Source organism: Quercus lobata, chromosome 6 (assembly GCF_001633185.2).
Source record: "Quercus lobata isolate SW786 chromosome 6, ValleyOak3.0 Primary Assembly, whole genome shotgun sequence".
Classification (NCBI taxonomy): domain Eukaryota; kingdom Viridiplantae; phylum Streptophyta; class Magnoliopsida; order Fagales; family Fagaceae; genus Quercus; species Quercus lobata.
In genome coordinates this window covers 24485693-24512184 of record NC_044909.1, presented here as the reverse complement: position 1 = coordinate 24512184, position 26492 = coordinate 24485693, and the positions used below count along the sequence as shown (strand labels likewise).

Below are 26492 nucleotides of genomic sequence, written 5' to 3'. Positions count from 1 at the left end.
TTTATCTGCTTTATGTCTCTTTTTTGTGCTTTTTGCATTTTTTTCCTTCCATAGCTTATCTGCTGGTTTCTTGTCTCTGCCTTTGCATGTACGCACATGGAGCGAGGACGCATGGAGTTAGGGCACAATCTCCCGAACACAAGCAAAAGGGGCGAGGATGTGAGCACGCGAATATGAGCCAAGCCACTGCAATCAGTAGGTTTAGGAGTTTAGCTTTCCCTTTAGTTATGTACTCTTTTAAACCCTTTCATTCCTCCTCCCTTTCTCCTTTAGATGGTTTGTATTAGGTATATCATGCCTTGTACCATTCGTCCTCATCTCTAGAGTATGGTGACCCCTATTTACTTTCCTACACCAATATTTTGGGCCATGCTCTAAGGATGTAGGCATTTACTTTCTATCTCTGTGTGCTTACATTGTGCATGATGTATGTATATATACCAGTTCCCCCATTTCGGTGTGATCGTCACAGTCTATGTCACCTAAGGCAAAGCGATGCCTAATTTCTGCTGCGAAAGTAAGGTGATGTGTTGCTAGATTTTCACCATGGAAATCTAGTACTCGGCTCGAATGCTATAGGAAAGCATATATTGGGACCACACCCTTTCAAAAGCCAAACCTCAAAGCCCTCATGTATGTAAAGCCCCAAAAGCCAATGCCAAAATCATGTTTTTATTGCCAATCTCCAAAAATTAAGGTTTTATCAAAACAAAGGATTGTCATTGGACAGGCGTTGTGGGGTGCCTAACACCTTCCCCACACATAACCAAACTTCCAGACCTAAGAATTAAGATTTTTTTTTGCCATCCATATTAGCTTAGGAAAAATGACCGTTTTCTTAGCCTAGGATTGGTAATAAAATCAACTAGAAACAAGTGACCAATCACACCTTAGAAAAACCCAATGATTGGTGGCGACAACACTTACTTTTGGTAACCCCTTAAAATTTGGCCCAGATTCCTACCATAACGCCAAAGTTAGATCTACCTTCCTCCATTGAGAGAGAAAGCACCCGAAGCTCCGCGTGAAACACACACGCATACACATCGAGAGGGGCCCTCCAACGGGGCCCCGCGCCTGCGGGAGCTGTGGCCACAACAGGTGGTCGAACGAAGGTGTGGTGACGATGATTTTTCTGCTTGGCCAGTCGAGGCTGGGCATTGACAGATTGGTGACTCCACTAGGGATTGACGATAGTTTAGCCTTTAGAGCTTTTGATAAAACCATAATCTTTGGACATTGGCTTTCAAAAACACAGAAATTGGCATTGACCTCCGAGGCTTTGATTTTGAAAAAGGCTTCTACTATATCCTAGAAGACCATTTTCAAAAGAGCAAAAATCTTTTTCCAAAAAAATCCTTTGTTAAAAGGGAGGTTCTAAGGTATTTCCACATGGGGCTTTACCGCTTCCCTCACATGCTTTACTGCATTCCTTCACATGCAAACATAGGGTAGCAAAATTTAATTTCCGCTACATCTTTATTCGCTTTCCATATATATATATATATATATATATATATGCTGTGCTTTGAAAAAGTCTTTCCCCTTTGTTAAGAATTGCATGACATATACACCCTCTTGAGCCAAACTCGAGCTCCGCACTGCTGGCGAGGTCTCACCTCTTTTGGGGATTTCATCACCCCATCTGTAGGTGTATGGACAGAACATTGACAATGTTACCCATAGTTAGATTTGGGGCTGATGTTGTAGGCACTTATGGGTCCGTGGGTGGACAGGAGTTGCTAAAAAGGCCCCATTGATCCTTCCTACCCCATAACTTCCATGAAGGAAGGGGTATGGTGATTGAGTACCCTAGGACAGGAACCACCTACTAGTTAAGCCTTTGCATACAGTTGGCCTAGTTATGTCAAACGCGTGAGGACTAGATCAAGCCAGAGCCCACCAAGACTAGGAAAAGCCCAAAGAGTAAACATCCAAGCCTAGGAAAGGATACCCTTCTAGGGCTAGAGGTCAGGGGAAAGTATGTTGTACAGGTGCGCCCTTTTTGCTTACGCCAAATTAATTGTGCTCTACTCCAAGTTCCTTCTATCCTACTTGCACAACATTCATGTTTAAACCCCTAGAAAAAGCAACCCCGTTGCTAGTACATGCTAGACCATACCCTATCCCTAAGGGTTTACAACCCTACAAGGACACTCATGCATACACTAATTGGTTCCATCACCTAATTGTGCAAAGATAAAATTTGTGGTAAGTAACTGAAACTCTGTTTAAACGAGGGGTGCTGCTGAAAAACTGTCAGAGATCCAAAGGTCCAAGAGGTCCAAGTTGCCTAGATTGTCAAGATGTCACAATTGCCAAGGAGACCTAGATGCCAAGAATCCAAGGGCTCCTCCAAGAGATCCAAATTACCAAGAGGCCCATGATGTCCAAATTACCAAGGGATTCGAATTGCCAAGATATCGAAATAGCCAAAAGGTCCTAGATGTCAAGAATCCAAGAGCTCCCCCAAGAGATCCAAAGGTCCGAAAGATCCATGTTGTCAAGAGGTACAAGTGTCCAAGAGCTCCCTCGAGAGGTCCACATCATCAGAAGTCAAGCTTTTCCTCGTAGTTACATTTCTTGTATTGCAAAAGGCCCATTATTGGAGCTAATGAACCCAGTGTTGTAAAAGCAAATTTTGTACAAGCCCGTAATCAAAGGAAGGGTCCTTCCCGCATTGTTAAGCATGTCATGAAAGTTTTGATTACTTGCCCATCTTGTGCATTAATCTTGCATCAAAGTAGAAACTCACATTGATAAATACTCGAGCAAGGGTGCAAAGCCAAATTTTTCTGAAAATGGTAGGTGCATGTTAAATACCAAGAGCATAAACTAACTAGATTATGGTGTTGTGTTTCCACCTTGTCAAATGCAAACCCGTTTCTTTCACTTCCCTTTCTTAAGGATCAAAAGATTGCTAAAAAGAAACAGTCTAAGCTACCACCACATCGTGATCCCATCATCACTAGGTCTCGTGCAAGAGAGATGTCTACTAATGGGCCTTCAACTCCCGAAGTGGATCATGCTAAGTTCGCTAAAATGAAAGAGAAAAAGTCAGAACTGATGCGCATGGTACAACAACTAGTTGTAAGAGGAGGAAAAACTCTTTCGGTCATAGCCAAGGAGGTCCCCAAGCTGAGAATGGAAATCAGCCTCTGCCATTATAGGAGTAGGGCCACCATGTACCACCCTAGGGCAGCGACCAAGAGACAGATCCTTCAAAGGACAAGAACCCCGAATCAGGGTATGGCCAAGTCAAGAGCCAAGTGGAAACTCTAGCTGAGAAGCTTTGTATCATAAAGGGCTCCAACATCCATGGAAGTGTTGATCTAGACAGTCTGACCAACTTCCTTTAGGTCATTATGCCTCCCAAGTTCAAGACACAAGAATTCGTCAAGTATGATGGTATAGGAAACTCCTGCGCGCACTTGCGTATGTTCTGTATGAAGATGGCTCCCTATGGGGATAATTACCCTCTGCTTTGCCAGATTTTCCCTGATAGTTTAACTGGCCCTACGGTCACATGGTATGTGAGATTGGAAAAGACTTCAAGTTGAAGGGAAATGGCCAACTCTTTCCTAGAATACTACCAGTTCAACTCTGAGATAGCTCCCGACTGCACAGTTCTTTAGAGGAAAAAAAAGAAGAGTGGGGAATCCTTTTGTGAGTATGCCCAGAGGCGGCGTGAGCTAGCCATACAAATGCAACCTCCCATGATGGAAAATGAGATGATCAAGTGGTTCATTGACAACATTAAGTCTCCTTACTATGAGAAGATGATCAGCACCCAAGTCCCTCATTTCACTAGCCTCATCCCTATTAGGAAGCGCATTGACGGGGGTATTAAGAGCAAGAAGATCATGGATGCCGAGTCTCTGAGTTCCATGGCTGAATAACAAGTCAAGAGAATGATTGGTTGCAAAACCAAGGAAGCCAATGTTCATATAGTCGATAATGCATCAGAAAGGCTTAGGGGTGTTGCTTCTACCTATGCTCCCTCGGCTGCTAGGCCTTATCAGCAACAAAATCAGTCTGCTCAAGCACCTAATAGAGCCTTTAATTATAGAGGGAGGCTAGAACCACCTCGTCCCTTTAGGAGGGAAAACCGGAAGTACACTCCGTTGCCCATGCCTATGGCAAATCTCTATGCTTACCTACTGGAAAGGAAGCTAGTTACCCTACTATTTTCGAGGCCCAAAGAAGGTCCTCCTCCACCAGGATTTGATCTGTCTAAGAAGTGCAAACACCATTTTAGGGCCAAGGGGCATACCCTGAAGGAATGTTTCCAATTGAGAGACTGTGACCAGGACCTCCTTGACAACAAGCTGATATGGTTCGATAATGCAACCGCTTTGAATATCATCACCAACCCCTTGCCTCCCCATCAAGATGGGAATGTGAATTCCATCATCATAGTGAAAGAAAGGGTTCTGGATTTCTCCTCATCATCATTCCTGTGGAAGGCTATGCTTCGAGCTTTGGTCCAAGAGAGCCACCTTGATCTTAAAGGTATGGGAACCCTAGGATTTGATTAGGGAATCTACGCATTCTTTGACAGTGAAGATAGTCATGCCCTGTTTGATTGTAAAGTGCTTCAAGCACAAGTGCAGAGTCTAGTCGAATGCTGTATCATCTAAATTGAAAGAGAAATTGTGCGAAGAGGTGACTGTATGGCCGCCAGCTTGTGTCCTCCAACTGTCCAGTCAAGAGCTAGCTGCAATGCTATATCAACTGGGTCAAAGAAGGAGTGGGACGAATATTTACTAAAACACCTTGGCCAGATTACTCCATCACCTCCCTCTTCAGTAGTCATTGAGGAGATCGTAGAATCACCTACAGATCTAAGGTCGTCAGATTCAGAGAAAAGGCAAACCCTGCCTGCCATTGGAAGATTCGCTTCTTAAGTTCTCGCATGGCCTACAGTCACAGGATCAGCTTCATCGTCAGTACAGGAAGGGACTGCCATCGTTCCCGCTATCCGAGGTTTTGATCCTCTTATTTTGCCAAAGCCTACCTTGGGAATTTCTGGGGGTATTCGGCTTAAAAGCCCTTGAAGCTATTCTGTCAAGTTTGGTGGTCATTAATTCGAAGACGTTCTCTATAGCGCCCAATCTGCAAACTCAGGAGGGTGTTATCATTCGCATGCCGAAGCCATTCCCTTATGAAGATAGTCATCATGTCCCCTGGAAATACGATGTGTCCTTGATCTCCACTCGAACCAGAAAAGAGGAGGTCTGCTCCAATATCTCTTCAGGTCTATCTGGGCTCATTAGGAGTGGCCATTGCTATACTTCCGAAGAGTTGGAAAAGAGAAGAAAAGAGATTGGTAAAGGTATAGCCGAACCCGTTAGGAATAGAGTCACGACCGAAGAAGCCAAGGAGTTCTTGAAAGTTATTAGGAACTCAAAGTACAATGTGATTCAGCAGCTAAACAAGTCGCTAGCTCAGACCTCCATCTTGGCATTACTGCTATCCTCTAAGGTCCACCACAATGCTCTCTTGAAGGTCTTGAAAGAGACACGTGTTCCTACAAGTGCTACAAAATCTTCCTTTGAAGGTATGGTCTCAATGATGTTAGCCACCAACCAGATTTCCTTTACGAATAATGAACTACCACCAAAAGGTAGGGACCACGCTTTGCCTATGTACATTATAATAAAGTGTGAGGATATGATCGTTGCCGCGGGCGCGGTTGGCCATTCAAGAAAGGTGGATTCCCCTTATAACATGCTTTTAGGAAGGCCTTGGCTACACGCCGCAGGCACGGTTGCTTCTACTCTTCATTGAAGACTCAAGTTCCCATCCAAGGATCTGATGGTCACTATTATGGCTAAGGAACCCCTGACTTTCTTCAAAGAGACTTTTGTCCCTTACATTGGCACTAATGCCTTCTCGGAGGCAACCTTTCATAGTTTCGAGCTGATTTCTAGAGCTTCAAAACTCGAGTCAGCATGGCCCTTTGCTACTCTAATGGCCACTAAAGAGATTCTCAAATTCGGCTATCAGTTAGGCCAAGGCCTCGGTGTTGTAGGACACGAGAAGACTTCTTTGGTCGAACTCCCGGACAACAAAGGAGGTTTTGGTCTAGGCTATGACCCCTCCAATGAAGAAATTTTTCAGGCTTCCAAAGGAAAGAAGAGGAAGTGCATTGGCCAAGGGATGTCTATTCCCCACATCAAGGTCACTTTTTCGGCTCCGGTTGAGGCCATTAGATCAGAAGTAGCACAGGAATCATATGAGGAGAAATCAAATCTTGCTTGCCTCATCCGTCTTTGTCCAGAAGAATTCTCAGTAAATGCCATCATATCCCCAGGGGATGATCTGACTACTACTATCAGGCCTTATGTGCCAAGCAAGATAGTAGGCCATTGGACTGTTGAGCCCTACTTTGTGGTTGCACTGGTTGAGTAAGAAGTATTCAATTATCATGTGGTTGGGTCCTCCAATTGCCTAAAAGAGTTGGAATAGCATATCTAGTTTGTTTTGCATGTTTATTTCTTGTTTCCCGCATTCCTTGTTTGCATTTTCCAAAAACTTGTTTCCCCCTTTTATCATTATCAAGCACGAACTTTGTTATCCCCCTATCTATAATCCACTAATGAAATTATCCAGCATATTATTCAGGAAGTTTTTGCATTTATCTCTTTACTTGCTTTCTTATGAATATGGGTGTACAAATTATCTTATGTTTCCTTGTATATGTTCCGTTCTATAGGATCTATTCTAATTCCCAAGCGAGTACATCATCCTATTGCTATAACAAGGATATTGATGACATGAATGAGACAATAGAGCTGGAACATGACATTCTTGTATATGTTCTGTTCTATAGGATCTATTCTAATTCCCAAGCGGGTACATCATCCTATTGCTATAACGAGGATATTGATGACATGAATGAGACAATAGAGTTGGAACATGAAATTGATGATGGAAAAATGCATGTGCGCAGCGAAAAATTAACGGATCTACTTTATTCGAAATTGATAACATGTGCTATGTAAATTTCAGAATATGAGAACAAGAGAGTGTACCTTGGTGTGATGAATTTCAAAACAAAGATTGTAAGCACTTGGGAATACTTTTAATATTCACTCCAATTCCACTAACGCCCAAGATGTGGTCTCTCAATCAGTAATGTGAATTTGTTCAAGAGAGAATTAGAGAGTGTCCAACACTCACATACACCATTTCATGCAAGTTGTTCATTTTAAAAATCTGTATGTTTCTCTCTTAATAACTAATTATCTAATTGGGCTAGCCTTTTGGGCCTTTCCAATTAGGCTCTAGTATGTGGCTTGGAGTGGGACCAAAAGGGACTAATAAGACACTAGCTCCAATGGGCCTTGGGTTTTTCTGTCAACTCTTAACAAGTCCAAAGTTACCATTAACTATATTTAATACCACTATATAAATATAGTTGCACTCTAGGTCTTATCTATAAATTATATCCCAAGACTTTATTGTACATGCAACCCTTTCATAAAATATTCGTAGTAATACAAAGTCATAAATGTAGACTGTCACTTTGTAGATTACTACATCTTAATCCTTGAGTATCCGGTTTAATCCTTTTAAGTTATTCATCATATATTTATGAAATCCAATTTCATAAATATATACTTTAGTAATTTCTTACCGAAGTGGTTAGGCCTAACTCTCTAAATAACAAACCCATTAAACTTATCTCAAGGGAATATTTTGTATCTCCGTTAAGAGACTATGCATTCCATCTTGAGAATATATGTTCCATCAACACTAAATGTGGTTGCCCAACATACTGAGGTTTTGACCGTTACTTTAGATCTCACTCCTGATATATCAAAGTAACCTACACTTTATGATCAGGTCCATTATTCTCTCAGGATTAAGAGTTCATGTAAATATAAGTCGTGAGATTTATTATTCATTTGACAGTCATTAGGAGAATAATAAATCTCACAGCGGTCCAGTTCAATATGTCTTAACTCTTAAAACGTATCAACATATCAACTAGAAGTCTCCACTTCCATGATCAAGACAAATCATCATAGTTGATATGTTATAGTCTTTACAGATGAAATGCCCAATTTCATCACCGACTACGAACTAAAATTCTGAGTTTACAAAGAACTTGTGACTTATATCTTCTGTGTCTAAATTACATAAATCACATACTATACATCTCATGGACTATATGATAATGTCTGAATATTCATGTTACCATTATTTCAAATAATAATAAAACAAATTTATTAATCATAATATTAAGTCATACATAATGTCATACTTAATATAATACATAGCATCATATAATAGGATTTAAGGGCACTAATTCTAACAATCTCCCACTTGCCCTAAAGACTATTGTGCACTAATCTAACTCCCATTCCCTCTAAATGTGACTCGAAAGTCCTTTGAGGCAAGACTTTAGTAAATGGATCTACTAGATTATTTGCACTTTCAATCTTTGCTACCACCATATCTCCACGAGCAACAATATCTCGAATGATATGGTACTTCCTCTCAATGTGCTTTCCTTTCTTGTGATTCCTTGGATCTTTAGATTGTGCAACTGCTCCACTATTGTCACAAAACAATGTGATTGGAACTTGCTCCATTCTCATTACACCAAGGTCAAAAGGAATTTCTTGAGCCAGACAGCTTCTTTTGCTGCTTCACAAGCAGCAACATAATCTGCCTCCATGGTGGAGTCTGTAATACAAGATTGCTTAATACTCCGCCAACTTATGGCTCCACTTCCCAAGGTGAAAACACATCCTTAAGTGGATTTTTTGAAATCTAGATCCGATTGAAAATCTGAATCTGTATAGCCAATGGGAATCAAATCCTCACAACGGTAAACAAACATATAATCTCTCGTTCTCTGAAGATACTTGAGAATATGCTTTACAGCTTGCCAATGTTTTGGTCCTGGATTTGATTGATATCGGCTGACCATGCCAACTGAATAACAGATATCTGGTCTAGAACAAAGCATGGCATACATGAGACTTCCCACTGCAGAAGCATAAGGAACTTGTCTCATCATATCTACTTCCTCTTGAGTCTTAGGCCTTTGGTCATTAGACAGAGGAACTCCATGTCTGAAAGGAAGTAATCCTTTCTTGGAGTTTTGCATGCTAAACCGTTCTAGAACCTTATCTATATATCCTGCTTGTGATAAGCCTAACATTTTATTCTTGCGATCTCGCCATAGCTTGATCCCTAAAATAAAGTTAGCCTCACCCAAGTCCTTCATATCAAATTAGATTGACAACCAAGCCTTTACTAATGACATTACCCCTACATCATTTCCAATGAGTAGAATATCATCAACATAAAGCACTAGGAACATTACTACTTTATCTCGATGTCTTTTGTACACACATGGTTCATCAAGATTTTGTTCAAAACCAAATGACTTGATTGCTCGATCAAATCCGATGTTCCATGACCTAGATGCTTGCTTAAGTCCATAAATGGACATTTTCAACTTGCATACCATATGCTCTTGGTTCTTTGCTATGAAACCTTCCGGTTGCATCATATAGATTTCCTCTTCAAGATTGCCATTAAGAAATGTAGTCTTGACATCCATTTTCCAAATCTCATAATCAAAATGAGCAGCAATGGATAAGAGAATTTTGATAGATTTAAGCATTGCTACTGGAGAAAAGGTTTCATCATAATCAATACCTTATTTTTGTGTATACCTTTTCGCCACTAGCCTTGCTTTAAAGGTTTCAACCTTTCCATCTATCCCTCTCTTCCTCTTGTAATCCCATTTGCAACCAACAGGTTTAATGCCATTAGGCGCCTTTACAAGATCCCAAACTTGATTGAAATACATAGAATTTAATTCAGATTTCATAGTTTTGACCCAATGATGTGCATCTATATCATTTATTGCCTCTTCATAAGTGTAGGGATCCAATTCAGCCTCTTCTGAGATAGCTTCATAAGTTTCTCCCAAACTTAGGAATCTTATAGGAGGCTGAACAATTCTCCCACTACGACGAGGCACCTGTGTACTAAACGTCTCATGAGTAGTATCTTGTGGTGTATCTAATACAGCCACATCATCCCTAGTTTCATCCATTGGTTGTTCTCTTACAAGTATATTTCAGCCAACACAACTCTACTTCTAGGAGTAAAATTATTCATATAGTCATTTTCCAAGAATTTAGCATTTGTACTAACAAAAACTTGTTATCTTTACGACTATAGAATAAATAACCCCTAGTTTCTTTTGGATAACCTACAAGCAAACACACTTCTGATTTTGGTTCCAATTTATCAAGCTTCCCTTTTAACACATGTGCAGGACAACCCCAAATGTGGAGATATTTCATACTAGGCTTACGCCCACTCCACAATTCCATGGGTGTTTTGGGAACAGATTTTGATGGAATTAAATTCAAAAGATGTATTACTATATTTAAGGCATAACCCCAAAAAGAAATCAGTAAAGTTGAGTAACTCATCATGGACCTAACCATTTCTAAAAGAGTCCTATTCCTTCTTTCCGCTACACCATTCTGTTGGGGAGTTCCAGGTGCAGCCAATTGGGATACAATCCCATTTTGAGTTAAATAATCCTTGAAATCCCCAAAAAGGTATTCGCCGCCACAATCAGATCGAATGGCCTTTATGCGTTTACCCAATTGATTCTTAACTTTAACCATAAACTCTTTGAACTTTTCAAAGGCTTCGGACTTCCATCTCATTAGGTACACATAACCATATCTTGAGTAATCATCAGCAAAAGTGATGAAATACTCATAGCCTCCTTTTGCTTGGGTTGACATAGGACCACATACATCAAAATGCACTAGCTCTAGCAAATCTTGGGCTCTTCTACCTTTTGCATTAAAAGGCTGTTTGGTCATTTTACCTTCCAAACAAGATTCACAAACTGGAAATTCATCAAAGTCCATGGGCTCTAAAAGTCCATCTTTGATCAGTCTTTGAATCCTATTTGAATTAATATGACCCAAACACAAGTGCCAAAGATATGCATCACTAGTAGAAGGAAACTTTCTCTTTAATGATTTCACATGAGAGTTATTATCTAATTCAGAATTATATAATTCATGCTTATCAGGAGTTAAAATATAAAGACCATCCACAATATTGCCAGAACAGATAAACACTATCCTTCTTTATCACAACATTGTCTTTTAGGATAACACAATATCCATGAATATATGAATATATGATGAATAACTTAAAAGGATTAAATTGGGTACTCAAGGATTAAGATGTAGTAATCTACAAAGTGGCAGTTTACATTTATAACTTTATATTACTATGAATATTTTATGAAGGGTTTGCATGTACAATAAAGTCTTGAGATATAATTTATAGATAAGACCTAGAGTGCAACTATATTTATATAGTGGTATTAAATATAGTTAATGGTAACTTTGGACTTATCAAGAGTTGATAGAAAAACCCAAGGCCCATTGGAGTTAGTGTCTTATTGGTCCCTTTTGGTCCCATTCCAAGCCACATACTAGGGCCCAATTGGAAAGGCCCAAAAGGCTAGCCCAATTAGATAATCAGTTATTAAGAGAGAAACATACAGATTTTTAAAACCAACAACTTGCATGAAATGGTGGATGTGAGGGTTGGACACTCTAATTCTCTCTCTAACAAATTCACATTACTGATTGAGAGACCACACATCTTAGGCGTTAGTGGAATTGGAGTGAAGATTAAAAGTATTTTCAAGTGCTTTCAATCTTTGTTTTGAAATTCATCACACCAAGGTACACTCTCTTGTTCTCATATTCTGAAATTTACATAGCACATGTTATCAATTTCGAATGAAGTACATCCGTTAATTTTCCACTGCGCACATGCATTTTTCCATCATAGACTGCTATTCAGATATCCTTTATTTCTACTGGGAAAATTTTAGGATTGCTGTTCAAATATCCTCTATTCCTACTTGACACTCCTCGGGACTGCTATTCAGATATCCTCTATTTCTACTTCACAAATTTCAAAACTGTTTTTTAGATATCCTCTGTTCCTACCTGACTCTCCTCAGGACTGCTTTTCAAATATCCTCTATTTCTACCTGGCCTAAGACCAAGACTTCTATTCAGATATCCTCTATTTCTACCTAACACTACCTGGGATAGATATCCTCTGTCTTTACCTCGATTTCTCGAATTTCGAGGCTAACTAGCGGCAATGCCGTACGTCTCACCAGCATTTTGACACTAAATTTTGAAAATCTCTTAAGTTTCTACTACCTGGGGCTGCTATTCTAATATCCTCTATCTCTACCCGGATCCCCCGTATCTCTACCCGGATCCCTCGTACGACTCACCTTCCCACTATCCTCGACTACTCGGTAAGTACCCTTTCTCGTATCCCGCATATTATTTTCAAATTTAAATTCCCGCACATCCCGCATTCATATATCAAAAACAAAAATATACATGTGCATATTCCTAAGATAGCATAGCATAAATAATGGCAAAAATACATATGATTATGAAAATTCCAAGAAAATAAAATAAACACTAGATGCATCTCTAATCGTACTACTACTAACATTTTGCATAAAAAATAAAGAGAAGAAGAAAAATGGACATTGACCACGAGCCCAGAATAGACAAAAATAGCTAATTGAAATGGTAGACTAAAGCTGAAAGCACGAACCCGCTGAGCTATAAGTCCTCTAGGAAAATTTGTGGAAAGTAAGAAGTGGAGAGAAAGAGTTGAAATGAGCTAAAAGGGGCCCAAAAGACCTTTTATAGGGCCTGGGCTGCCTAGTGGCCCTATATAGGCCACTGTAACCAAACCCGGTTAAACCCAAAAAAAAGGGGCAATAGCAGCTATATCAAATCAGGCCAAGCATGTAAGGCCCGATCTCGGTCTATGAACAGTCTCCGCACACAAATTTGGGGGTAACGAAATTCGAAATCACGTTGTTTAGCCAACACCTCTCATTGCACTCAAGATATCAGATAAAGAAGGGGCAATTGTTGATACCGTATTTTGTCTTCCCTCGATTTGTGTGCTGGACCCCGAAAAATCCAAAAATATCATTTTCTCTTTACGGGGCCATAAGAACATCTAGAGTGATGTGGCGTAACCCGTTGAGGGACTGGAGCACCTGAAGTGCCTTTTTCAGCCAAAATGCCCCTGGTCGGCCCTAAGGTTGACCGAAGATCAAACAAGGTCCAAACTTCCACAAAACAACATTTTTCATAGCTTTACACCAAACTTGAGCTTCTCGGAGATTTTTAGCAACTTTAACTATGTTTGACCTAAAGTTGATCTTGGGTGGGCCCAAAAATCCTAATTTTGATCTGTCTGCCAAAACGGGTTGAAACCAATGTCATTGATAAGATCATCAAATTCTCATTCCAAAGACTATTCATAGGTCAAAATCGGAGTTAGAACGGCTGAGATATCACAAAAACCAAGATGACGTACTGATCATTGCACTGCAAACTTCTGAGAGGCATAACTTTTGATCCGACTGTTGAATTTTTTAGTTCCATACATTTTTAGAAACTAAAAATGAATATCTATCCAAAAGTGTCAAGATCAGCCTGATCAAAGGTGGTTTAAGGCTAGCGGCCCTACAATGGCTATCACCTCGAAAAACGCACTTAGGGCTATAAATAGCCCTAGGCACCTATCAAACTGGGGGGACACACATTTTTTCTGAAATTCTTTCTCTATCCAGTTCCTCTCTACGTTTTTTCCCTCTTCCAAACACCAAAAAAAGCCCAAAAACACTCCAAAAAAAAAAAAAAAAAACACACATCAAAATCTCTTGATTCTTCCCTCTTCCCCAAGAACACAAGGTATTGCTTTTGCACCCGATCTTCTTTTCCTTGGTTCTACACTTGGGATTTGGGGTTTAGGGGTGTGGATGTAGCTTTTTTAGCTATCATCCACACCCCTAACCTTCTAGATCTCTTTTTTAGCATATATCTTTCTTTACTAGAATAATATGTTTTATTGCTTTCTTTGACATGTTTCTTGCTTTATCTTGTTTTTAGCTTAGATCTGTGTTCTTTTATGCTTGTTCACATGTTTATTTGTCCTGATCTACATGCTTAGGGTTTTTATGCCATGTTTAATGCTTAGATCTACATCCATTCATGCTTATATGTTTAGATCTTCATGCTTAGGCTTTTATGCCATGTTTCCTTTGTTTCGTTCCTCTCTTTGCTTTGCATTGATGTTAGGGTTATGTGCTCACATGCTTGATATCATGTCTATGGTTATGCTTTACTCGGATCTATGTGTTTGTATGCTTTTTGCCATGTTTTTATCTTAGATCTGCATCCGTACATGCTTATAAGCTTGAATTCATGTTCTTCCATGTCTATGGGCTAGCTTTCACATGCCCATACACGTGTTGCCATGCCTATGGCTAGATGTGTCGCCAGATTTTCACCATGGAAATTTGGTATTCAGCTCAAATGCCATAGGAAAGCATAGATTGGGACCACACCTTTCAAAAGCCAAACTTCAAAGCCCCCATGTATGCAAAGCCCTGAAAGCCAATGCCAAAATCATGTTTTTATTGCCAATCTCCAAAAATTAAAGTTTTATCAAAACAAAGGATTGTCCTTGGACAAACGTTGTAAGGTGCCTAACACTTTTGCCACACGTAACCAAACTTCCAAACCTAAGAATCAAGATTTCTTTTTTTGCCATCCATATTAGATTAGGAAAAATGATCGTTTTCTTAGCCTGGGATTGGTAATAAAATCAACTAGAAACAGGTGACTAATCACACCTTAGAAAAACCGAATAGGTGGCGACTCCACTTACCTTTGGTAATCCCTTAAAATTTGGCCCAGATTCCTGCCATAACACCAAAGGTAGACCTACCTTCCTCCACTGAGAGAGAGAGCACCCGAAGCTATGCGTGAAACACACGCATACACATTAAGAAGGGTCCTCCAATGGGGCCCTGTGCGAGCGGGAGCGGTCGCCACGACAAGTGGTCGAACGAAGGTGCAGTCTCAACTGTTTTTCCGCTTAGCCGATCAAGGCCAGGCATCGACAAGTACAAGTATAACATAGAAGTGGATGTGACGAGGAGAGATTTGGAGACCACTAAACAATAGTCGCAGGAGTCCTTTTCTGCCTTCATAACCAAATGGAGAGACAAGGCTGACCAGATGATCACAAGACCCAGTGAAGAAGAGCAAATCCAAATGCTGGTGAAGAATTTGTTACCCATATTCCACAAGCATCTTTTTACCCAATACTTTCCAAACTTCAAAGCCTTGGTCATAGCTGGTACTCAAGTGGAAGATGCTATCAATAATGGCATGTTGAAGAAAGAAGAAGGCTTCATTTTTGAGAAAGTTGCAACCCACACCACCAATGAGGAGGAAATCAATTTTGTAGTTCCCCAAACATCATCAATTGTCAATTCTAGGCCTCAAATGAAGTTCAATGAACTCCACATGCCTATGAGTCAATTGTTTGAAAAGCTCAAACTTGAAGGGTATCTTAACCCACTTGAACCTCGACCTCCTCCAAGCCCACTGCCTAAAGGTTACAAGTCACATGAGTTTTGCAAATATCATCAAGAACCTGGCCATCAGTTAGACAAATGCATCAATCTGCGACATGCCATTCAAAATCTGATTGACAAACAAGTCATTACTCTGCCATCATCAGCCAGCCATCCAGATTTTGCTTGAATTTCATCTTACAAGTTTTTAGATTGGCTCTTTGGTTTTATTGTTTATTTAGCATTTGTTTTCTAGTTGGTCATTTACTCAATAAAATCCATGTTGTGTTTGATGCATTTGATTCATCATGTTGTTCATATGTACATAAAAAATTCAAAAAAAAAAAAAAAGAGAAGAAGAAGAAGAAAAAAAAAATCTTTTGGACTAGGGGCTTTGGGCTTTCAAGTCATTTCAATTCATTTTCCAAAAAAAAAAAAAAAAAAAAAAAATTAGTAACTTTTTTCTAAAAACTTTTTTTTGTTCTTTCAAAGACTCCAAAATTTTTCCCAAAGCCTCCCTTTCAAAGAATCCAATTTTTTTTTTTTTTTCAAAAGCCTTCTTTTCAAGAGAATACAAGATGATCCATTTGGCAAAGTTTCTTCCAAATCATGATGATTAATTGTTCTACCAATCAATTTGTTCCAAAGAGGGATTTAACTTCATTCAATCCATGTAAGGACTTTTGCTAAACATTAAAAATATGATAAGAAAAGGTCCAAAAATGCAATCAAAGAAATTTATCCATTCATCCAAATTCCTCAAACCACATACACTCAATCCCAATCTCTACAGAATTTTTCACATCATTGGAGCATTTACACTTCTATTCCAAGAAGAATTTATTAAAGGAGTTTAAGTCACTGTGCTTACAAGAAAGCATCACTAGGGATAGGAGGCCATCTTTGGTAATCCATATTATTCCTTGACACTTATTACAATAGTTATCCATTGCTAGTCAACTTGAGCCTTTAAACAGTTAGCCTATTTTTCAATGAATCCACTAAAAACTTAAACCTTGGGTGGGAAAATTAAGTATGCATGCTTAAATCTCAAGATGAGGAAGTGTTGACCTTATGGATTCAACACCACTTGGTAAGGTCCTCAATAAAGACAATGAGACTGATTCAGAGGAAGAAAAAGATGAAGAGTTCATCAAGTTTAGGAAAGAGAGCTCATCAAAGAAAAGTGAAAGTTCAATTCATTAAGCTAGGAAGGAAGAAAAAAAAATCCATCAAGGAAAGATAAGTTTTTAAGAAAGCATCAAATTGTGAGAAAAAAGAGAAGGCCATCAAGCTAGAAAAGAATTTAACCAAAAAAGAAGAAGAGAGAAGTGAATGCAAGAATTTTCATCAAGTTGTGAGAGAATATTGATTCATCAAAAAGACACGACAGACATGAGATTCCACAAAAGATCATTCAAGTTGAGAAGGATGAGCAAAAATGAAATTCATCAAGAGAAGAAATTTAATCAAACTGAGGAAGATGAGGAAAAGAAAAAGTAAGACACATTTCATCAACAACAAAAATAGTGTGTTCAGTCAAGTCAAGAAAGATGAAAGTCCATTAGAAAGGATAAGAGGGTATCAAGGAGAAATACAAATTCATCTAGGAAAGATGGAAGTCCGTCAAATAGAAAGAACAAAAAAAAAAAAAAAAAAATGCAGTTGAGTGAAAGCCAATAAAATTCCAAAAAAAAAAAAATTCAAAAAAAAGAAGAAGAAAAGCTCGCTAGGCTAAAAACTCGAAAGAGCAGTATAGGCAAAAATTAGAGCAAAAAAAAAAAGCCTGTTAGTCTAAAAACCTGAAAGGGTGGTCTAGGCAAAAATTAGGGCAAAAAAAAAATTCTTTCAAAAAAAGGAGAAAAACAAAAATGAGAGTGAGTGATCTGACCACAAAATATGATGCTAAGAATACCGAAAGAGGAAGTTGCCAAACTAAAAAATCAAGACCAAATGAAAGGAATCAACGAAGACCAATGAAAAGATGATGAGCATGACAAGGATTTTAGCACAAGAGTCAATGATGAAATATGTAAAATAAATCTTCCAATGCTTGAATTTAAAGTATTGCATACTTGGGAAATATCATAAGGGTTTTAAGCCTTTTATATCCTTGCTTTCAATAACCTGAACCCGGCCTACATTACAACCTTTGAATAAAGCCCTCCTTGAAGTCCTGCTAATTGAAAGCACACATTTAGCTCTGATGATATTTTCTCTTGGATTAAGAAGGAAAACTGCTCAAGATTATCAAGCCGCACTGGCTGATATCTTTAAAAGACAAAATTTCACAAATTCTCAAGTGACTTAAAAAAAAAAAAATTCTAAGCTCCAAACACTCCCTTTGTTTGCTTCCAACAAAAAATAACTCTCAAGAGAACAAAATTTCCAAAAAAAAAAAAAAAAAATCTCAAAATTTTCAAGTTTTCAAACTTAGGATTTTTCCCTTGCTTGCTTGTTCCCAACATATGGGATTTCCAAGAGTCCTCACTATTCATTTCTTTGATTGTCTTTGAAGACTTAATCTACAAATTTTCAAAATGAAGAAGCAAATTTGAGTACATGCTTTTAATGATTTCAAATCCTTCCTAGCCAATGAGATCGAGTTAACAATTAAGCATTATGATTGGTCAAAGAGGTTGTCCAAAGGATCACCTTTTGTCAAAAAAGTCTCATTCTAACTAAATTGCTTTTTTCCAAAAAAAAAAAAAAAAAAAGAGACTCATTTCAAAAATTTATTTTTCAAAAGAAATTTCAAAACTTTTTTTCAAACTACGTTTGGACTTGATCCTCTATGAGAGAGGTACGTAGGCTGCCTTTTCAAAGGCCCGGTCACAATCACCCAAAAAGAAACTTCATTTCAAAAAAGAAGATTTTTCAAAACTTTTTTTTTTCAAACTACATTTGGACCTGATCCTTTATGAGAGAGGTACGTAGGCAGCCTTTTCAAAGGCCCGATCCCAATTACTAAAAAAGAAAAATCTACATTTCAAAATTTTCAAAAATAAAAATAATTTTTCAAATAACTTTTTTCGAACTACATTTGGACTTGATCCTCTATGAGAAAGGTACATAGGCAGCCTTTCTAAAGGTCCGATCACAATTACTCAAAAAAAAAAAAAATTGAAAGGCTCAAAATCAAGACATTTCTTTGTGTGAATTTAGTCTAGGAGCATCTGTTTTGCATCAAGCGTATCTGCATTGGGGACATTCACCATTTTTTTTAATATGCAAGCATGGTATCAGTTTTCTGTGCAAGCATATCATAAATGTTTTGTGCAAGCATGTCTAAACTAGGGGCATTGGCCTAAAACATTTTTGTAATAACTGATTACTAACAAGCTCATGGAAAGAATCTTTTGCAGCAGGTGGACATGGATCTTTTAAATACTCAACATTCAACATCAATCTTCAGTTTAGGTGCTACCATATGTCCTAGAAAAAAGGTTGAAAACCCGACAACTGGAGAAGACTCAAGATGTGCCAATTGGCACTCCAACAAAGCCCATTGGCCCATCATCCCAGTAGTCCTTGTTCTACCCAGTTTTGTGATTTTGATCTTGTTTTACTCAAATTTTGCTTTATTGAAGGTCCCTACACAATAAGATTTTCAAAATTCACATTGAATGTTGAACTAGGGTCATTCGGTCATTCCTCATCCATTTTGGAAAAAAAAAATCATATTTTCCTCAAATATCAAGGTTTTCAAAAATCATGCATCAATTCACAAACTAGGGGCATTCAACCATCTTTAAAAAAAAAAAAAAAAATCATCATCATCATCATCTTTAAAAAAAAAAAAAAATCAAGATTTCCAAAAATCATGCATCCATTTTTAAACTAGGGGCATTCAGCCATGCTTCATCCATTTTGAAAAAAAAGAAATCATCTTTTCCTCAAAAGTCAAAGTTTTTAAAATCACGTTTCAATTTGCAGACTAGGGGCATCCAACTATGCCTCATTCAGGTAAGATCACCTATGTCGAAACCTGTTAGGTAAATTCAAACCTTTACACCACAAAGCTTCATCAGGTAAACTCTAAACTTTTCTGAATCAAGCTCTTACAAGAATAAGTCCATACATATCAAAGTCATCAAATACAAAGATCAAAGAGTGGTAGTTCATGAGTTATACAAATTAACTGACTAGAAATCAATTCTTGTTTTTCTTGCTGGAAATTAAAAGAGGAAAAATCTCCTAAACTTCAATTTTCAAAGGACAAATCTCCTAACAAAATTTCAAAAGGATAAACCTCCTAAAACATTTTTCAAAAAGGAAAAATATCCTAAAATCAAATTTTCAAAAAGACAAATCTCCTAAAAAAATTTCAAAGGATAAATCTCCTAATTTTTTAAAAGGATAAATCTCCAAAACAAAATTTCAAAGGAAAAATCTCATGAATAAATCTTCAAAGAGAAAAATCTCCATGAACAAAGCTTCAAAAGGAAAAATCTCCTGAACAAATCTTCAAAAGGAAAAATTTCTGAATAAATCTTCAACGGACATATCTCCATGAACACATCTTCATAAAAGGAAAAATCTCCTGAACAAGTCTTCAAACGGGAAAAAATCTCCTAAACAAATCTGCAAAACAAAAAATCTCCTAAACAAATCTTTAAAGTACAAATCTCCATGAACACATCTTCATGGAAAAGGGAAAACTATCCTGAACAAATCTTCAAAAGGAAAAATCTCCTGAACAAATCTTCAAAGGACAAAGATCCATGAACACATCTTCATGAAAATGAAAAAATCTCCTAAACAAATCTTCAAAAAGAAAAATCTCCTGAATAAATCTCCAAATGACAATTCTCCATGAACACATCTTCATGAAAATGAACAAATCTCATGAACAAATCTTCAAAGGATAAATCTCCATGAACAAGTTAAAAAAAAAAAAAAATCTCCTGAACACAAATCTTGAAAAAAGATAAATCTATTAAGTAAATTTCAGTTCTCGATCATTAAGATCTAATATGAATTTTTGTCTATTGCAGAGAAATTCTAAATTTTCAGATTGAGCCAGATATAGCTCTCGGTCACCTCAAATTCAGATCAAGATAGAGAAGCTTTTTGATCATTCAAAATTCAGATTGAGATAGAGAAGCTTCTCAATCGCCTCAGGTTCCAAGATAAAGAAGCGTCTTGGTTGCCTCAAGTTTCATATTAAGACAAAGAAGCCTCTCAATCACCTCAGGTACCAAGATAGAGAAGCCTCTTGGTTACCTTCCATTTAGATCAAGATAGAGAAGCCTCTTGATCATTCCATATTCAAATTGAGATAGAGAAGCCTCTTAGTCGCCCCCAGTTCCAGATTGAGATAAAGAAGCCTCTCAATTGCCTTAGGTTCAAACTAAGTTAGAGAAGCCTCTTGGTTACCTTCCATTCAGGTCAAGATAAAGAAACCCCTTGGTCGCCTCCAGTTTCAGATTGAGATAGAGAAGCCTCTTAATCGCCCCAAGTTCAAACCAAGATAGAGAAGCCTCTTGGTTACCTTCCATTCAGATTAAGATAGAGAACCTCTTGGTTGCCTCCAGTTTCAGATTAAGATAAAGAAGCCTCTTAATCACCCTAGGTTCAAACCAAAATAGAGAAGCTTCTTGGTTACCTTCTATTCAGATCAAGATAGAAAAGCCTCTTGGTTGCCTCCAGTTTCAGATTGAGATAGAGAAGTCTCTTAATCGCCCCAAGTTCAAACCAAGATAGAGAAGCCTCTTGGTCACCTTCCATTCAGATCAAGATCGAGAAGCCTCTTGGTCACCTCCGGTTTTAGATTGAGATAGAGAAGCCTCTCAATCGCCTTAGGTTCAAACCAAAATAGAGAAATCTCTTAGTTACCTTCCATTCAAATCAAGATAGAGAAGCCTTTTGGTCACCCCCAGATTTAGATTGAGATAGAGAAGACTCTCAATCGTCCCAGGTTCAAACTGAGATAGAGAAGTCTCTCGGTTACATTCCATTCAAATCAAGATAGAGAAACCTCTTGGTCACCCCCACATGCAAATTGAGATAGAGAAGCCTCTCAATCCACCTAGATCCAGACTGAGATAGAGAAGCCTCTTAGTCACCTTAGGTTTATCAATTATCAAGTAGATTAAGAATTCACAATTCTCATTTTTCGAAACAACAAAACACTAGTTCTATGTCCTAACGTTTTAGGTTATAGGGCTAGGTAATCTTTGAAAAGTCAACCTCAATTAAATCATGGCTGCTAAAATTAGTGTCTTTGTTTTACAATGACATTCGCTTTGCAAGCTCTGTCAATGAGGGGCATTCTGTAGACACTTGATTTTGCACCCATAATTTAATCTTGGAAGATGACTAGAGTGACCATTCATATACCCAAAATTTAGAGTTGCATTACATGCATTAATTCATTCATTGCATATCATAAAAATGATCTTGAAATTCTAACGGTCACGACGGTATGTCTGATTCTTAAATCAGACCGTCGGATTGAAAGATATCACATGATCAAGTTTTCACGGTCTGCATGGATTTTGTTTGGGTGGAACCAATCACGCATGATTAATTTGAATTAATTCTAATTGGTTGAACAATTAAAATTAATTAAATAATTTTGTGATTGGTTGTTGGTTGTTGGTTAGTGTCAAAAATAGGCCTACTTGCATGGGAATAAAGTGGATGATCAAATAACAAAGAAATTGTGGATAATTAAGTTTTTTTAGAATATATATCTATCAGATAATTATTACTTTAAAGACTTGGATATCAAGAAAAAAGGATGAATTTTTAGAATACAAATTAAAAACGTGTCTAGGTGCAACTTCTTGCTAAAAAATCCTCAAAAAATGAGTCCAAATTGAACCAAAATTGAAAAGCGAGCCTGGCACCCAAAAGGGCTTGTCAGCACTCTTGGAGTGCCAATCAACACATGGCAAGTGCAGATTGGCACTTCCCAAGTGCCGATTGGCCCAAATGCTCGGTCTGGCTCGGGAACCTCCTAATTAAGATAAAAACTATCTTTTTTAGATTTTTAGAGATAAGAACGCGTTCCAATTCATATCTGATCTTATTCAGCTTATTTTTTAAGCATCCCAGCCTCTATAAATAGAGGAAAGAGATCAAAATTCAGGCTCCTCTTCTTTTCTGACTTCTCTGCTCCCCTTATGTTAAAGACGTTCTGGAAGTTTTAGCTTTAAGAATTTCTTTTTTGTAAGTAAAGTATTTTAGACCTCAAAGAAATGAAAATTTCTTTGATTTCTAAAATATTCTTCTATTGAAGGGTACACTCATGCAAGAGGTATTTAGTTTCATTCTTCTATCTATTTTTCTTTTCCATTTATTAGCATGTTGTGTTTGTTCATTGCATAAATTTGGTTAATATGTTTGATTGTATTATGTCTTGTTCTTAATTCATATTTGTCATGCTCATATGCTTAGTTAGAATTTTCTTTGATATGTTCTTTAGTTGATTGTATGTTTTAATTATTTTTTTCTTTGATTTCAAAATCTACTAATAATCACCAAAACATTTTTTCCTAAAATACAAAACAGATCTGTATTTTTATTAAATACAGATCTGGAATTTTTTCTGGTCACAAAACCATCTATATTTTCATTAAATACAGATCTGGAATTTTTTTCTGGTCACAAAACTAATTTGTATTTTCATTAAATACAGATCTAAAAATTTTTCTGAAATAGTTTTTTCTTATTAATTAAAATTGCAGATTTTGAAATTTCAAAGAATGAATTAAGAGTTAGGTCAACTTTTTTTTTTTTTTTTTTTTTTTTTTTAAATATGTGATGCATGCATTATAGATTTGAATTATGAATATGAGTCCTCTTTTAAAAATCTCATTTTTTTTTTCAAAACATATCTGATTTTTCTTAACAAAATCTTTCTTTTTACCTTTTACAAAAACAGATCTGATTTTTACCAATCAAATCTCAATTTTTTAACTTTACAAAAAACATATCTGATTTTTCTTAACAAAATCTTTCCTTTTACCCTTTACAGAAAAATAGATTTGATCTTTACCAATCAAATCTCAGTTTTTTTTATTTTTTTTTTATTTTTTATTTTAACTTTACAAAAAACAGATCTGATTTTTCTTCACAAAATCTTTCTTTTTACCCTCTACAAAAAAACAAATCTAATTTTTACCAATCAAATCTCAAATCTCTTTTATTTTTTATTTTTTTTTATTATACTTTTCAAAATAGATATGATTTTTCTTCAAAAATAGGGCATAGTCATAAAACAAACTTGTTTAAATTAATTTTTTCCAAGTGTTTGTTATGTGTGTTACAACATATCATTCAACATCATACAAAAGGGTATATAATGGTCATTAGAGTCTAGAAGACCAGACTTCGTCTGGGCGGGATGGGTACCTAACACCTTCCCATTCCATAACCTAGCCCCCGAAGTTAGGTTTTTGGATAGGTGGACTAGTGTTTTGTCTTTTTTTTTTTTTTTTTGGTAGATTTTAACTAGGATCAAAGCTTTGTAATTTTTACATAGGTTGTATTAGGACCAAAGTCTTGTAAAGTTATTCTACCATGATGTAATTGTATTTCCATAGTCAATTAATAACTGATAGGGCTTGTCTAACAATGTTCATCCATAGTGTTCGTCCAGGCAATCATATCACAACCATAACTTGATTGCACCCAGAAAACCTTAAGAGGAGAAAATCCCAATAATGGTATCAAGTATGACCTATACTCGTCCATAAGGTAATTACCACTTAATGGTGATTGTCCAGGATTGACACAAGGGCATGGACGACCATAGAATACTTGGTGAATTCTACATGAAAACTTCTCATAAGGCTCCATGTAATCAGGCTATAATACATTACTCCTAAAACGTGGAGAGAATTCCCCATAGTCTGCTCCACGTTCCCCATTTCATCCATTAACCACCCACATCACCCATGATTGTGGTGGATCCAAACAAGTAGACCCATTTCTAAATTTCTATAAAAGGATCAAGTTCTATTCACCCAAGGTAAGTCCGACCATCCACTATTTTTCCCTTCCTTGTGTTCTAGAGAGAAAACTGACTTAACTGTTGGAGGGTCCATGGCTGGGTTACACTGATCACCCTTGACAGATATTTCTTTCTTTTCAGGACCACCAACCATCACCATAGCCCAAAGTATTCCAGCCTATTGATTTTCGTATATCATCAATAACATTTGAGGAATTTTCGGACATGTAACTGTATTTTATTTTTTCTTATTTTTTGTATAAAAAGTAAGTGGTGACTCCATACAATTACCCAAAAGAAAGGTGCCTTAAGCATCCAAATCTCTTTTTTGAGAGCACCCCTTTACAGTCTCTCACAACTATATATCACTATGAAAATGACTCACATTATTATTTGGTTTGGTTGGGTGAATAAGAGCATTGGCATTGCACCCCTACTTGCTATTTTACATCCAAATCTCCCAAAAATCAACAACATCCGAGTATGGGTTTCTAAATAATTTTAGCAATTATGAACAGCAGGTTCTTATGTATAGAACCTACTGTAGTTGAGGATGTAAAAAAAATATATGTATATATATATATATATATATATTATTAAAATATCTCCTTGTTCTCTCTCTTTCAATCACACTTCACATGGTCACTCATTTGATCTCCTACCATTCTCATTTTCCTCTCTCTCTCTCTCTCTCTCTCTCTCTCCCTCTTCTGCTCTCTCTTTCCTCTCTCTTTCAGGTTAGTGTGGATTAGAGATGGCGTCGACGGCGTGGACTAGGGATGTCATTGACAGCGTGGTTGGAGATGGCATCGATAGTGTGGACTGGAGATCAATGTCAACGGGTGGATTGGAGATCAGCGTCGATAGACTGGAGGCAACCTCACTCTAATTCTCTCTCCTTCTCACTCTTTCTCTCACTCTGATTCTCTATCTTAGATTGGGTTTGGGTTTTTGGTTTTGCTTTGATTTCTTGTTGTGGGTATTGGTGCAATTGCAAGTTCTAGTGGTGGCGGTGGGGGTTGCTATGGTGGTGGTGGGATGGGTTCACTGTGGGTGGAGATTGGTTAGAGTTTGGGTTAGATTTGGTGGGGATTTGGTGTTTGTGTTTGTTGGGTTTGTGGGTGGTGCAGTGAGTGTTTCGGTGTTGGTAAGGATTTTCAGTGGTGGTGGCTAGTTGGTTGGTTCAATGGTTAGTGGTGATAGTTTTTTTTTTTTTTGGGTAATTTTGGTGGTGAGGATTGGTGTTTGTGGGTGAGTTTTAGTGGAAGATGTTGTGTGGGATTGATGGAGAGATAGACAAAAAGGTAGAGAGGAAAGAGAGATGGAAGAGAAAAGAGAGAAACTGAATTTTTTATATTATTTGTTAGTGTAGTTTATATTATTTTAATAAGTTGTATGTAAAAATAGAAACTAAGATGTTGGGTGAGTTATAAAATAAGATAGTAAAATATATTTTAAGGATGTAAAATAGAACTTTTTTGCATTCTCAGATGCTAGTGCTCTAAGAGAGACAAAGCCGGTCCAAAAGGATAGAAGGCCAAGAAGACAAAAGAGCGGCCAGTCTAGACCTCTCCACATATTCCTATTCATGGGATGGGAAGAGAAACTCATGCAAACATATATTGGAAATTTAAATAATAAATAAATAAAAACAAGCTGACAAACAAAAATGTACTACAAATTTCCAATGTAGTGATAGCAGAAGGAGCATTGCAGTGACCAGTGGGGTTGTTGCTTACTGCTTAGTCTGGTACGTTGATGAGACCATGCACCTAACCTCTATCCACTTTGAATGCCAAACTGTATAATTGGTGCAGCAAATAGCAATGCAATGCGAGGACATCACAACAAGTTATGTAACCTTACTAAGCTTTTTTTTTTTCTTCTTCTTCTTCTTCTTCTTCTTCTTCTTCTTTTATTTTTATTTTTATTTTTTATTTTTAAGAAAAGTTACAAAAACAAAAGAAGAAAAAGATCTTGAAACCTAGGTATACTTTTTCATGCTATTGACAAAATTAATTTGAAGAGAAGTAATACGTG

The 26492-nt window shown here is 37.3% G+C and overlaps 1 protein-coding gene across 1 annotated transcript; it reads left to right on the top strand.

Annotated features, from left to right (window-relative positions):
• The first annotated feature begins 3911 nt into the window (after window positions 1-3911).
• On the top strand, window positions 3912-5790 carry LOC115950024. The gene is made up of 2 exons (XM_031067278.1): window positions 3912-4512; window positions 5108-5790. The coding sequence occupies exons 1-2, from the start codon at window positions 3912-3914 to the stop codon at window positions 5788-5790; spliced, it is 1284 nt and encodes a 427-aa protein (XP_030923138.1).
• Window positions 5791-26492: the final 20702 nt, after the last annotated feature.